This window comes from Chlamydotis macqueenii, chromosome Z, assembly GCF_036417535.1.
Source record: "Chlamydotis macqueenii isolate bChlMac1 chromosome Z, bChlMac1.mat, whole genome shotgun sequence".
NCBI classification, from domain to species: Eukaryota; Metazoa; Chordata; class Aves; order Otidiformes; family Otididae; genus Chlamydotis; species Chlamydotis macqueenii.
The window spans coordinates 27,137,186-27,151,739 of record NC_141593.1 but is presented as its reverse complement, the minus strand read 5'-3'; the positions used below and the strand labels follow the sequence as shown (position 1 = coordinate 27,151,739).

General features: G+C 40.8%; 1 protein-coding gene across 1 annotated transcript in view; it reads left to right on the top strand.

Annotated features, from left to right (window-relative positions):
- Positions 1 to 14,554, top strand: part of PGM5 (phosphoglucomutase 5) — a 70,757-nt gene that overhangs the window by 34,280 nt on the left and 21,923 nt on the right. Inside the window, exon 7 of the mRNA XM_086771299.1 lies at positions 9,400 to 9,515. Within this exon, the coding sequence (XP_086627425.1) occupies positions 9,400 to 9,515 (116 nt within the window). The remainder of the gene's footprint in view (positions 1 to 9,399; positions 9,516 to 14,554) is intronic.

Below are 14,554 nucleotides of genomic sequence, written 5' to 3'. Positions count from 1 at the left end.
CTTGGGATGGTGCAAGCCTTTTCAAGTCTCCTACAGGAGATGGAAAAACTCCAATGAACTTGAAGGCCCAAAGGAAGACACCAAGTTTCTGATTTGTTTGTTTTAGGAAACTAAAGCCAAGGGGCTGACCTTCCACAGAGTAGTTCATGTCCTTGGAGTATAGCAGAGATTGTACTGAATATGAATGTGTTCCATGTAGTTCAAATAAGTTTCTAGTCTGTATAGTTGCTGTGTGTCTTACAAGGCATGAGCAAGGTAAGTTGTGTTTATAGGACTTTGCCTTTCTGCTGGGATAATTTTCAGTTTTTACTGTTGAAAGATTTCAAACATGAGGAAAGGCCAATGTGAGACTGAGAGGCAGGAGGGAATATTGGAACAGTTAGTTGGCACTGCAGTTATGCTGCGTGAGTGCCAGGAGGCTCCATTGATAGAAAAGGAATTCAAATTGTCCTGAATAGAATTTAACAAGGAGACTGCAGTTATTAGCAAGCTGTAACTGTCCTCTGAACTGTTGACAGCCAAAAAAAAGCCACCTGAAGTTACCAGTTTTCAAGACAGAAACTACGCCTGTACACCACTCAGCGTACCTTTAGTCCACCTTTTAGAGAGTTAAAACTTTGCAGGGGTGGGGAGGAAGCAAAACAAAAAAGCCAAATGCTTTTAGATCCTTTGTAGCTAAGGCACCTTCAGATGCTTTTTTTAAATTTCTTTCTGTTACTGTGATCTTTCTCTGAGAGATGTAGCATACTAGAAAGCAGAAAGAAAAGAAGTTTCTTGTCTACTATCTATTTTCTCTCTGCCTTGTGCTCCTGACAGCCTCTCTGCCAGCCATGGCAGTTTACGTCTTATCTTAGTGAAATGTCCTGGTTATCTGTATTGTTTGCGAAGGCTTAGCATTCCACTGCTTTTTGCTTAATAAATTAAAGACTAGGAAGGAGTAAGGCTGTAATACTTGACCGTATAAGGGGAGTGACTGTTTTTTTACTTCTGCTCCTTGCACAATATGCAGTTGAAGCCTTTTAAGGGAAGGCAGTGCAGACGAAGTGAAAACATCCAGAAGCAGAACATCCATTTCACGTTATAGTCAGTGCCAGTGCTGGCGCTGTCACTGCTACTGCTGTGAGCTTCTCACAGGCTGTTGGTTAGTTGCATAGTTAAAAAGGAGGAGATACTTACAGGTGAGATGGAAGAAAAAAGTTAAAACCATTTAGTTCATGGCTTTTGCATCTTGAGAAACCATAAGAATGAAGAAGGAACTGACCAAAGGTGAGCTGAATTAGACTACCAAAGCTGAGAAATGAAGTAGCAAAGAGCTCCTCAGGATCAACAAGAAGAGACCACAGAAAGAACGAGTGGAAACATCATGCAGTGAGAAGGAGATGTGGACCCAGTGGCTAAAAAGGCAATGAATATTATGTCTAAATTTTCAATAAAGTTAAAAAAAATCTTTATAAAAGAAATTTGAATGTTGGAGAGGGAATGAGATAACTAATGGAAATGATCAGATGGAAAAGGAACTGTGGCAGCATGATAGAAGTTTAATCCTGGATGTGGTCTTATTACTCCAGAAGAATGAACCCATGAAATTTTAGATCTGATTACAAGTACGCTTAAGTAAGCCCATCAAGGCAAAGACTGTACTGTATGGTTAGAGAACAGTAAAAGCAGGATCTCTAATCAAGGGATGGAAAAATTCATATAGGCAAATGTAAGTCAGTTGTTTTGATCTCTGAAGTGTCCAGAGTGTTACAAAAATTTTGAAGCATCTCAGGCAATAAAACATTAAATAAAATACATTTGTATGCCAAGATTAGACTGTGCGAAGACTGTTATTTTCAGCTAGAGAAATTATTTTCTTGATAAATCAGATGCAGATCCTTACTTGAGATCTTTTTCATTGTTTGTGTGAAGAAAGACTACAGGAGTGAGAAGAAAAACTAGTTTTCTTAGTTTCAGTCAAACCATAGTCTTATCTTTAAAATAAAATATGCTTCAGGCCTTAAATCAAATGAGGCTTTTATCAACTAGAGATTAGATAACATAGTCTACTTCACTGGCTAAGTAGAGATTTACAAAACCCAGTGTGAAACCTTTTTGTTCTGTAACCACTAACTCTGAAAGAAACTGTTACAGAGGTTTGAGCTCTTGCAAGATGCTGCTACCACGTACTATCCTTCAGTGGCCCACACGTCTGTCCCACAAATTGCTTCAGTTCCTGTTTATAGGGCCCAAGAGTGCTTACCATTCTACAAAATCAGGCTCATTGCTCTCTAAATTACAGCACCTTGTCTACCTCAGCACTGGCTCCACAGAGAGGAGTAAAACTGAAAAAACCTGTGTCTGTGGAACACCAGTCTGTGTTTTGAAGCCTCCTCACCTAGGTGTCCATGACCATCTTTCACACATGTGGCTGATACCTACAGGTGCTGGAAGACAAAAGAGGCAAGGACATGCAGCAGCTGCTTCTTTAGCAATTCTTTCATTAATATTTCTTTCTTCCTCCAAGTTAAAACTCCAGAAGGAGTGCGATGCTGCAGTTTACCCTAGCCAGCATTTCATCTATAATGCAAAACTGTAGCCAGTCATTTCCAACAGTTCATGAGACTTGTCAAAGAAAGCCCTTCCCCCAGTGTTGTGACCTTTATCGTTGTGGTGAACAGGCGTCACGACTTTGGCAGGATAATTTTGTTTGATTGACGGATCTATTCTCAGAAGTTATAAAAGTGCCACTGGATACAAGAAAGTCAGCTTGCTGCAGGTCGTTTGTTGTATCTGAATGGTATGTATTCCTCAGGACTTTTTGTGGCATTGTAGAGAACAGGTTGCAGTAAACTTCCGTCTGACTTTCGTTGACATAAATGAGGGTAATTCTGCTCAAGTCAGTTGTGTTTTGCTAGTGCAAAACCACAGTGACTGGGAGATACCGTAAAGGACCATTTTGCTTTATTAGCCCATCTGTGAAAAACAGTCTGTTATCTCAGCTGAAAGCTGAAATAAAGGATATTCATTTAACCTTTTTAAAAAAAAAGAATGTATTTTCTTCAGTGGAAAGTTATCTTTTTACACAATTTAAGCAGGATAATATTTTTACTGTCATTCCAAGAAAAATCATTTGGGCTATCAAGAGTCCTATACCCTCTGTTTTCCTAGTTAGGTGACATGCATATGGCTGTGAAATACGAGGAAGAAGATCTGGGATATTCAGATATGCAGCTGTACAGTAAGTAGTCCAGTTGCCTGATGCAGAACAGGTAAGTTTTCCATGTTAGTCTGTTAAGGCTTTCAGGAGCAATTTTAGAATTAGCAGTTCATTTTTTTTTTCTGACAGGAAATTTTCAAAAATCCTGATCTTCATCGTGAAAATCATTATTCTGTTCATTATTATCTTTATTATGAACTGGCAGAATAACTGATATGGGCGGAATAACTAAGGTGGTTGCCCTTCAGTTTTGGTCCAAGTGTAAATGCCCTGTTTCCTAGGCTAGCAAGAGCTAATTAGGGATACACACAGACAGAAGAAACTTTATTGTGTAATCTCATTGATGTAGTGAGCACTTATGCTGAAAGAAGACGAGCAAGAATACTGTTTGAAGTCAGTCCCATTAAATGTCTGAGGTGACAAGAACTAGAATGCCCACAGTTTGTTGTATTCCTTCTACATAGTTCGTACTCACAGAACGTATAAACACAGGTATATCAACCGTGTGGTTAAACATAAATAGAGTGCCTTTACTTCAAACAGACTAGGAAAATGGATGTATTCCTATGGCACTTTTTTTTCCCCCAGTTTTTATTTTCAATTGCTCTGGAATTATATTCCATCCATCAAGCTGGGCCTTTTGGCAGCTAACACCTCCACCCACAGAACTTGGAGACTGAGGTATTGCCCTTACATGCAGTAATACTGCTGCGTCAGTGTCTTGATGATGATGCATTATACAAGGAAATACAAAATTCACTCTGATGAGTGAGACCTCTGGAAGATATGAACTGTTTGCAGCACTAGTTCCAAAACTCACTATCTGAGATAAGTAGTATCCTATCTGACCAAGAAATCTCGTATAGACACCTGACTTTCCATCTCTAACTCTCCAAATTTAGGGACTCCAATGTGAACTTGCAGAGAGAAGAGAAACTTTAAAAGCTGTAGGTATATAAGCTTGTTTGAACTGTCCTGTGAAGGTACATTGCTAAAAACATCCTAGATTGTAATTAATGGATCTGTGATTTGTTAGAGATAAAAACCTTTACTGTGACTCACTAGTATTTGTTCTTGCAGAATTACAAGTTCCAGACACCCTCACCCTAAGAATTTATTTGTATAGTAGAATAAAATATTTCCTTAGTGTCTTTCTGGCTTGTTGTGAAGTCATATGCTTCATTAGATGGTGCTGGAAATTTTCAGTGGTACATAGAAACTAATTTCCAAATTTTGGTCCACAAGGGACACTATCCTTTTGTCTCAGCTGGCATGTAAAAAAAAAAAAAATTGGCCACTTGGTGTAGCAGTGATGGAAAGCTCTGACACTGTCATTTTGTCTACAAGAAAGCAGATTGGTGAATGTAAAGTAAAAAAAAAGTTTTGGTAAATGAAGATACTTTTTTTTTTTTATCTTCACTGAAGTAATACCAATCATATTTCTTGTTTAGAGAGATTTAGATGTAGAAGCATTAAAAATCCCACCCCCTTCCCATGTTTAATCTCTGTTTTCCCTGGCTTTGAAGATCGAGTAATTTCCCAGTTACAGAATATTAGTTTCCTTTCTCTGAGGGTATTTTCCTGTAGTTTGCCTTGTTATTGTTTGATCTGTTGCAGCACGTTATTTCTCTGAGTCTGCAGCTTTGAGAATTTTTTACATCTTCCTGTGGGAATCCCTCTCATGTTTCCTGGGGTGATCATTTGCGTTAAATGTCTATAGGTTGCATAAAGGCACGTTCTGCATTTATTGAGACTTCTGGGGGTGATTTTTTATTTCAGTAAAATGGCAATTAAGAAGAGTATGCTTAATTTTCAGTGTGCTTCTATGTATTTACTCTGTTAAAGTTTTAAGAATCAAGAATAAAAAAATATTGCAAGGAAAAATCTGTTGTATTTCACTATAAACTTTACATGCATATTATGTTTGTTTGTTTGAAAGGCTTAGTTTAAATTAAGCCCAATACCAACAGAATCAGCAACTGTATTTTCAGTGCTAGCCGAGCGCATGGATGGCCGCACTCAGAGAGTGGTGGTCAACGGCTTGACGTCCATGGAGTGGAGATTGGTCACGAGTGGCATCCCTCAGGGGTCCGTGCTGGGCCTGCCCTGTTCAACATCTTTGTCGGCAACATGGACAGTGGGATAGAGTGCACCCTCAGCAAGTTTGCCAATGACACCAAGCTGTGTGGTGCTGTCAACACGCTGGAAGGGAGGGATGCCATCCAGAGGGACCTTGACAGGCTGGAGAGGTGGGCCCGTGCCAACCTCATGAAGTTCAGCCAGGCCAAGTGCAAGGTCCTGCACCTGGGTCATGGCAATCCCAAGCACAAATACAGGCTGGGCAGAGAATGGATTGAGAGCAGCCCTGAGGAGAAGGACTTGGGAGTGCTGGTGGATGAGAAGCTCAACATAAGCAGGCAATGCGCCCTTGCGGCCCAGAGGGCCAACCACATCCTGGGTTGCATCAAAAGGAGCATGGCCAGCAGGTCCAGGGAGGTGATTCTCCCCCTCTACTCTGCCCTGGTGAGACCCCACCTGGAGTACTGTGTCCAGTTTTGGAGCCCCCAACATAAGAAGGACATGGACCAGCTGGAAAAGGTCCAGAGGAGGGCCATGAAGATGATAAGAGGGCTGGAGCACCTTTCCTGTGCGGACAGGCTGAGAGAGTTGGGGCTGTTCAGCCTGGAGAAGAGGAGGCTCCGGGGAGACCTTAGAGCGGTCTTCCAGTACCTCAAGGGGGCTGTCGTAGTTCAGCCCCGATCGGACCAGACTACGCAGTCTCTCTCTCTCACTCCCCCCACACTCCGAGAGAACAGGGAGAGAAAATATAAGGAAAAACGACTCAAGGTTTGAGATAAGGACAGGGAGAAATCCTTAAAGTTACCGTCACGGGCAAAACAGACTCGACTTGGGGAAAACTATTCATTTATTACTACAAACAGCAGGATAATGAGACAGAGAACAAGATAACCTCCCCCCACCCCTCCCTCTTCCCGAGCTTAACATTATCTCTACTACCTTCCCCTCCCGAGCGGCATAGGGGGGAAGAGGGAATGGGGGTTGCAGTCAGTTCATCATACGTTGTTTTACACTGCTGCTTCATGGTCGGGGGAAGAACTCCTCACATTCCTCCCCTGCTCCATTGTGGGGTCCCTCCCGCGGGCCACAGTCCTTCGTGGAACTGCTCCGGCGTGGGTCATCTCTTCCACGGGGTGCAGTCTCTCCAGAACAGCTGTCCCAGCAGGCCCTCCATGGGCCACAGCCTCCTTCAGGCATCCACCTCCCCCGGTATGGGGTCCTTCACGGGCTCCAAGTGGATCTCTGCTCCTCCGTGAACCTCCATGGGCTGCAGGGGGACAACCTGCTCCACCATGGTCGTCACCACAGGCTGCAGGGGAATCTTGGCCAGGAGCCGCATTACTCCTCCCCCTCCTTCTGAACTGACCTTGGCGTCTGCAGCCGTTCCTCACAACAGGCTGGTAGATGTCTCTCAGGATCTTTTTTACATCTTATTCACTTCTCATCTCCTCTCCACTTCTTGCAGCCGGGCTGGACCGAGTCGGGCCCAGTCGGCTGCCTGGCGAGAGGCCAGAGGGTGAGGCCTGCAAGGCCCATGAGGCCTGCGCCCCCCCTCTGCACCTCTGCCCCCGCTCAGCTTCTTCACATCTTCTCTTCTCTCCCTTTTTTTTTCTGTTTTCCCATTCTTAAATACGTTATTGCAGAGGCGTTATCACGAGACATTCTGCTACCAATCAGCTCGGCCTTGGCCAGCAGTGGGTCCGCCCTAGGCCCGGCTGAGTCCACTGAACAAAGGGGAGCAACTTCTAGCAGTTTCCTACAGAAGCTACCACCTTAGGCCCCCCCCTTCTAAACAAAACCACGACAGGGGCCTACAAGAAAGATGGGGAGAGGCTGTTCAGTAGGGCCTGTTGTGATAGGATGAGGGGTAATGGTTTTAAAATAGAGGGAGGTAGATTTAGATTGGATATTAGGAAAATTTTTTTTACAATGCAGGTTGTAGAACACTGGAACAGGTTGCCCAGAGAGGTGGTGGATGCCCCATCCCTGGAAACATTCAAGGCCAGGTTGGATGAGGCCCTGAGCAACCTTACCTAGTTGGGGATGTCCCTGCTCCGCTCCTTGCAGGGGAGTTGGACTAGATGACCTTTGCAGGTCCCTTCCAACTCTAACCATTCTATGATTCTATGAAGTCTTTGAAAACCATTACAGCTCCTGAAAGCCTTTGCTGCTTGTAAAGATAGGTCCACCTAATGCTGTTTGTCCCGAGACTATAGAAATACAGAAAAGTGAAAGGGAAGGAATTTTCTTCTCCAAAACCAGTACCACCATATGGGAACACTTCTGCAAGCAGACTTAATCCCGCTGTATTGTTAGGCTACCTCAAGAGAATTGGTTTTGCTCTTCCACCATGTTAGGCATTGTTTTCTGGTTGATATTTTCCAACTTTTTCATAGTATGGTCCTATTCCCAGCCTGCAGTTACTGTCACATAGGGATTAAATCCTTTTATATTCTTTATTTTTTGCAGAGCCAGCCAGAAACCTGTTCAGCTCTGCACTGTATAACCTCGTCTACGTAGCGGCATTTCTAAGTGCCAATAATGCATCTAATGCTCTATAAACACAAGGAGGTATACACTTGCCTCTATCTTTAAACTGGAGACATGAAAACTGAGTTTAGGATTAAACATTTTGATAATGGTTTTTTTCCTCCGGGTACTTCTTTAGCTCTTCAGCAGTTCTTACTTTATCTTATTTAAAAACCATTCTTTTTGGATGTAATATGCAAGTACAAAAATGAACACCTAGGCTGAATAGGAGGAGACTTAGATAGCGATGGATATTTATTACATTAAAAAAAAAAAGTGCAGTTGGAGACATAATATCATTGCTGATTAACAACTTGAAGATTTCAGAGAGAATACTTAAGGGCTGAACTGTCAATTAGGTACATTTATGTACCAGGTTTTGAAAAAGTCAGTGTTTGCGTATTTGGACAGTTCATCCCATTTACCTTACGTGCCTACTTTAAGGCAGAGGGACGGACCATCTGAAAACAAGTGTCTCTCTGTTGATCGGAGAGGTGACTGCATTTGCCTTGGCACGTAACTTGTAGGTGGGTTGTGGTAAGCACACTCAATGTTGCTTTAATTGATCTGCTTTGCCTGGGCTTGACTACAGTTAAAATTATATAAATTATTTCATGTCAAGTATTCTTCCGTGGGAGTGGAATTTAGGAAATGTTTCTTAGGTGTGATTGTTGCAGCAATCCTAGCAAAATCATAAGGTCCTTTTTAGTCAGATTGCTTGACTATATTTCGAGTCTTATTTTTCGTATTAAAAAGCATTTGACTCTGAAAATCCTAGGCACACAATGAAAACAAGCAAATATAATTACAAACAAGAAGAATGGTAATATTCATTGTGCACACATTCCAGCTTGGTAGTGGGTTCCGTAGAGATTTTTTTTTTTTTACTTTCTTATTTTTTAGTCCAAGAAAGGATTTTTTTTTTGTTATAGTTTATAACATGAATCCCCCTGTTAACAACCTGGGGAAAGAAAAGCACGTCCACCTTATATGGTGGTTTGTTTTGATGTTTGAAAATACTGGCAGGTCAGCCAGCTAGTGGGAGTATTTTGTCTAGGTGCATCAGAGGAGACAGGGAGAGTAAGTTCAGACTCAGGTTGAGACTGGGAAAGCTTTTTTAGAGGAGATGCTGCCTCGTGGAAACATTCCTGTGTTGTCTTGGCTTTGAACACATGAACAGAAGTAAAAGTGTCTTTCAAACATATCGGAGTTGGCCACCTGTGTTTTGTAAAGGAAGGTACTTCAACATGATGCTTTATCTTTCATTAAAATATGAGTGTAACAAAACAACGTATCTCTAGTTATAACTGTTTCTTTCTCAGTAATAAGAGAAACAAGCTGGTAAAGCCTTTTGAGCTGGGATCCTACATTTTCAAAACTACTAAGTGCATAAACATACCTGGGTTCTGGTTGAAGTCTGGTTCTAAGACAGGGTCAGTTTTGAAAGATGCTGTTGATCTGTTCTGGTTTTTTACTTATGTATAGCCCCAGTTGTGAGATCTAGCAAGACCTGGAATATTCCTCAACTGATCTCAGGTCATATGTAATAAAAGCACTGTCTTAATCATGTGGTGTTTTATTGTGTTTTCCAGAGTGGCAAAAGTGATGAAGATTCCTGTGTATGAGACACCAACAGGATGGAGATATTTTTCAAATCTCATGGACTCTGGACGTTGCTCACTTTGTGGAGAGGAAAGCTTTGGCACTGGTAAGAAATACATAATGAAAAAATATGTATTTTTGTACAGACTTTTAATGACAACTTTTAATTTTCCTCAGTACCTCAAATCAAAGCCAAAAGAATCAGCAGATTAACTCTGTCTTGTGCTGGAGCAGAGATCTGTTAGTTGGTCACATCTTGAGAGTCTTCTTGCAACTCTGGTGTCCAATACCTTGAGGTATGAAAAATACAGAAGATGGACATTCAGAAGCCATAGGCAATCTTATCACTATCCAGATGGCTTTTGGAGGTGCCTGGCACTCTCTTCTGACTTGAACATAATGCAGATAGGTCTCACTGGTTCTACTGTAATAGTCTTTTGATAGACTGCAACAGCATGTCTGTATGGAAAAACCATATGGTTTTCCCTGTTGTGATTCAGTGTACAAAGTAGGATGATTGTATGTCTAATAGTATGTCTAATCAAACCTGTTGCAGGCATCCCTTTTTGGAACATCACAATTACTCAAAACTCAGATAAAAATCATTGTTAGAAGAAATTCAGTTACATGTCAGCATCTGTGTTTTCCTTAAGTATTTCTCCCTTATCTGTGCCAAGAACCAGACAAACAGTAGAATTCAAAATGAAAGACAAATTTGAGCCCTCATGAATTCAGTACTGAAAGGAAGTGTTAGAGCAAAAATTAAAATATGTAGTCTGTAAATCTGCACAAGAGTGGTTTTGGTTTATGAGAAAAATTGAAAAAATTCACAGTGTTTCTTTTTTTCTTTCCTGGCTTCTGGCACAGAAATTCTGTCTTCTTATTTATTAGTAGGGTTATGTATTTTTGAATGAGCACATATCAGAATAACAACCATTTGCCTGGCTAATAATTTAGTCTATATTTTATGTGAGTTCCGTGGAGTTCTTTATTTTGGTGTATAATTCATTTGCTACAGCTTTTCATAGAAAATAATTTGTCATACAATGAAACTTGCTTAAAAAATTCATTTTGCTTTCATTGAGTTAAGTCTAGTATTAAGTTTGTTGATTGAGGTCAATTAAAGCAGAATGCTGCTTTTTTTAAAAATGATGATACCTTTAAGCCAGAGACATGCCACTTTATGTGTTAGGCTGTCATTAAATTTAAGTATCTAAATGGACTATGATGGAAGAACCAAAAATGCGTTGGATTTCTTTGGGCGTCTGTCTGTTAAAAGTAAGAGAATTTAAGTTAGTAATGTATGTTTTTTTTCTTTTTGTTGTGGATGGGAACCAACGTCCCATGATTAGTAACCTGGATGCCTGCCTTGTCTTAAATACTGTAATGGGAACAGATTTGTGTTGCCTTGAATGTATCTTTTGAATAGATGTTTTCAAAGGGTGTTCTGCAAGGCCACTGAGTGAGTTCTGACTTGGAGAGAAGGGAAGGAGGATCTTGTACCTTTCAGAATGTGCTGCTGGTTTTTTTTTTGTGGTGTGTTGTTATATTATGCCCCCATTTGTCCATGAGAGGTCTGGACTGGGGAGTTTTCAGCTCTCACTGCTTTTTGATACTTTTTCACCAGGCCACTTCTCTTCCCTTTCCCTCTAAGTATTGAAGTTCCTCCTGCTCATGCAAACCAAGATATTTCCATGAAACTTGAGTGAGTCTTGAGACATCAGTATGACCTCATTAGCACCCACATTATTTGGAAAAAACTCCTTTATCATCATGCTGAAGAAAGGGAAGTGTGAGTTTTGAGTGGAAGGAGCTTGTAGGAGTTTGATGGTGAGTTTCCACAGGCTGAAGTAAGTTTGGGTGCCTTAGCACACAGAGTGCAACATCTCCTGCTGCATGCAGTTTTTTCTGTAAAGATATGTAAAGCAAGCAAGGGTGACCTCTATGTGCCATATGCCATGACAAACCACTGCCTCAGACCTGTTTCTACTTGGAAAGTAAGGCTCCTAGACCATCTTCATCTGATTATACTGAGTACAACTCTCGCAGATGCTTTCTGTCTCAGGGAGAAGGGAAGAATATTTAGTTGCTCAGTAGGAGCCTTGTCTTCTTTCAGGAGACTTATCATTAAAATGTTATGGTGCAGTTATAAAAAAGCTGAACATCAAATTTCCCTGGCACATTGAAAAGGCGTGTTCAGGTCTTGCTAAGCAGGCTGTCCCAAGCATTGGTGGACTTTAGCCCTGTGAATCAGTTATATAGAAACAAGAGAAATTATTTCAGGGGTTGAAGTACTGAAACACTGAGGGCATTGGAATCTGTGTTGGCCTAACTTCATTACCCTGAGTTCCAGACGGTTGTTAAAGTTGGGGAAGATGGTCAGGTTTCTCATAGAAGTCAAGGAAGTGCCCCTTGAGCTTATCTGTTCTTCTAGTTGGTCAAGATAATTCCTCTAATTTCTCTCTGTTCTTGCACTTGACTTTTTTCCTTCACTTGCGTCCTTCTGTAGGGCCCTAAAGGAATTGCATTTTATACTGTAATCTCTCTTCCAATTTTGCAGCCCCAGTCTCCTGACCTCAGACCAGTCTCTGCATTCCTAGCACTCTTTGTGTTCCTGTCTTAATTTGGTTCTCCTATCCTATCATTAATTCATCAGATTCCTGATGAATTCTCTCTCTTCTGAATTCTGTGGGTGCTTGAACAACATATTGCTGGCCAGCATGGAGAGCTGCTCTACAGCAATATTTAATCTGTGCAACCTAGGAAGTTATGGTAAGATGAGCTTTGTTGTACCTGCAGCACTTCAGTGCAGAAAGCTTCCTGACCTCCTATTTAAGCCAATGCCATGTAAAGGCTGATCTGAACCCTCAAGTTTCAATCCCATGGGCATCCAGACAACTTGACACTGAGTTTAAATTGCTCAGTGTGTGTGTAGTTGCTGTATAAATGAATCGTGACAGTCCCTACAGGGCAATTATGCAATGAGTATGATGCCTGAAGTTTGTTTTTCTCCCTGCCTCAGTTTCCTTATTGTCTTTCAATTCAGTGCAGCTGTCTGAAAATGTCTCATATGCCAGGAGGTTTATTTGTAAAACACAGTCTAGTCTGTAGATGACCAATACTTCAGCGATGCGAGCTGTTTTTAGCAATAAATATTTACCTTTTTGCAGATCTTTTAGTAATGTTCTAAGATGTGTGACCCTCACAAGTTTCTGCCAGTATTGGGCATTTGAATCAATTTTACAGCTTTCCCCTCAATCGCATCTATTTAGGGAACTAAAACTTAGCACTTCTTTAGCTTTCAGCATGGAATATTTAAAGAAATGTACCATATAGATGATCAGAGTGGGAAACTTGCTGTTCTGTGCAAGAGACAGGAGTTTTACAGATTACCTTGTAAATTACAGATTCTATTGTAGATCTAACTGAACAGCACCGGAGATCAATTGCTTGTGTACCCAGGTAATCCAGCACAGCTGGAATTTCCAAATAATACAGAGCCCTAGATTTATAATATGAGGGGTTTTGCTCTGGCAAGTAAATAAAAGCAAATTTTCTGCTATAAAAGGACAAAGATCTTAAAAACATCCCATAGGGCTGTATTTCCCAGACTTGTTTTCTGGCAGCTGATCTTGGAGCTCAACCAATGCTTTAAAAACTTCTTCCATTTTTGTAGCAGTGTGGGGAGTTTGTCAGATGAGGTTAGTAGCTTTCTGGTTCTATGACTAATGCCCAGGACAGAGTTCAGAGAAGGGCATCAGCAGCAGCAATTAGTTTCTAAATTTCATCAGCAAACTATTAATCAGGATTAGGAGAGCTGTGTGGCTAATTTATTTTTATGCAGTTTAAGCCACTTCAGATGAAATTGCTACATCTTTCACAAATTTGCATGCTTCATCTCCGAATTTCCAGATGCTGTTAGTTATCAGCCACCTTCTGCAAGATTATGTGGAAGAGGAACTAGTGGAGAATGTAAAACTGTGCTGCTGCTGAAATGGGTAAAAGCCTTAAAAGAGCTCTTTGGTGGTGTCTGTTACAGTAACACAAATCTAAAATAATCTCATTAACTTGAATAAAGGAACAGATCAGAATCCCTCTAAATCTCCATTTGCCTAAAATATCATCAAGTTTCAGATTACTGGATGATAAATTTGTAAGACTTAAAGTGTGTGCAAGCAAAATGATTTACTGTGAGTTTGTATACTCATTTCAGTCAGATTTTTGTTTCAAAATCACATTTAGAGAATGCAATACACTAGACAGAGTTGACTAATTAAGGTAAAAGCAATTACGTTTTCTTCATGCATATGACCCTCAGGGCTCACTGTCTCTATCAGAATTTGAAATCTTGGGTATAGAGTAAGTTAGACATGTAAAAGATAGCCTGCATTCCCAACAGCTTTCCAATATCAGAAAAATCGTAATATGAACTTTTTTTGCATTATCTTACTTTTATTTCTCAGGCTACTACCTCTCAAGACTACCTTCAGTTTAAGCTTGTTTAAGCTGAGTATTTATTTATGAATGGGAACACGCTCTGAGAGTTTTTCCTGGATTGTTTACTCTGAGTCTGGCCTTAGCAATTGACTGTTGCAGTGGTAAAAAATAACTTTTGCTACTGTTATATGGAGAAATATGTGACCAATTAACTTAAAAATGTGTCTTCGAAGTATTTGCAATTATTATAATTTCCTTTACCGATGGCAAATTAGATATGATGGGATAATCAGAAAAATATGTGTTGACTCCTTTTTCTGTTGTCTCTTTCTACTTCAGCTCCTTAAACAGAGTCTGCAATTCATTAGTGCCTTGGATGTTTCAATTAAAAGCATCACTGAGAATTACCCTGAGATTGCAGAGAGCCCTCAGCAAGCCAAGAGGACTATTAGTATTGCGATCTCGGGAATATGTAGTTGTGAGGCACCTTTTAGTTGATCTCTTTGCACAGGGCCGCTCTGCCTCTGTAGATTCAGAGCAGCAGACACTGGATCTGTGAAGCAGAGGAGAATGGTGTTAGCTGAACTGAGGCATCAGAACAAGCTCCCTCCCTAGAGTTTCTGCTGTGTGAGCTAGGCAGTGGGAATAAGTGAGCGAGGGAGAGCAAAAACACCTACAGACAACGATACAGTATGTAAAAAACAGAGT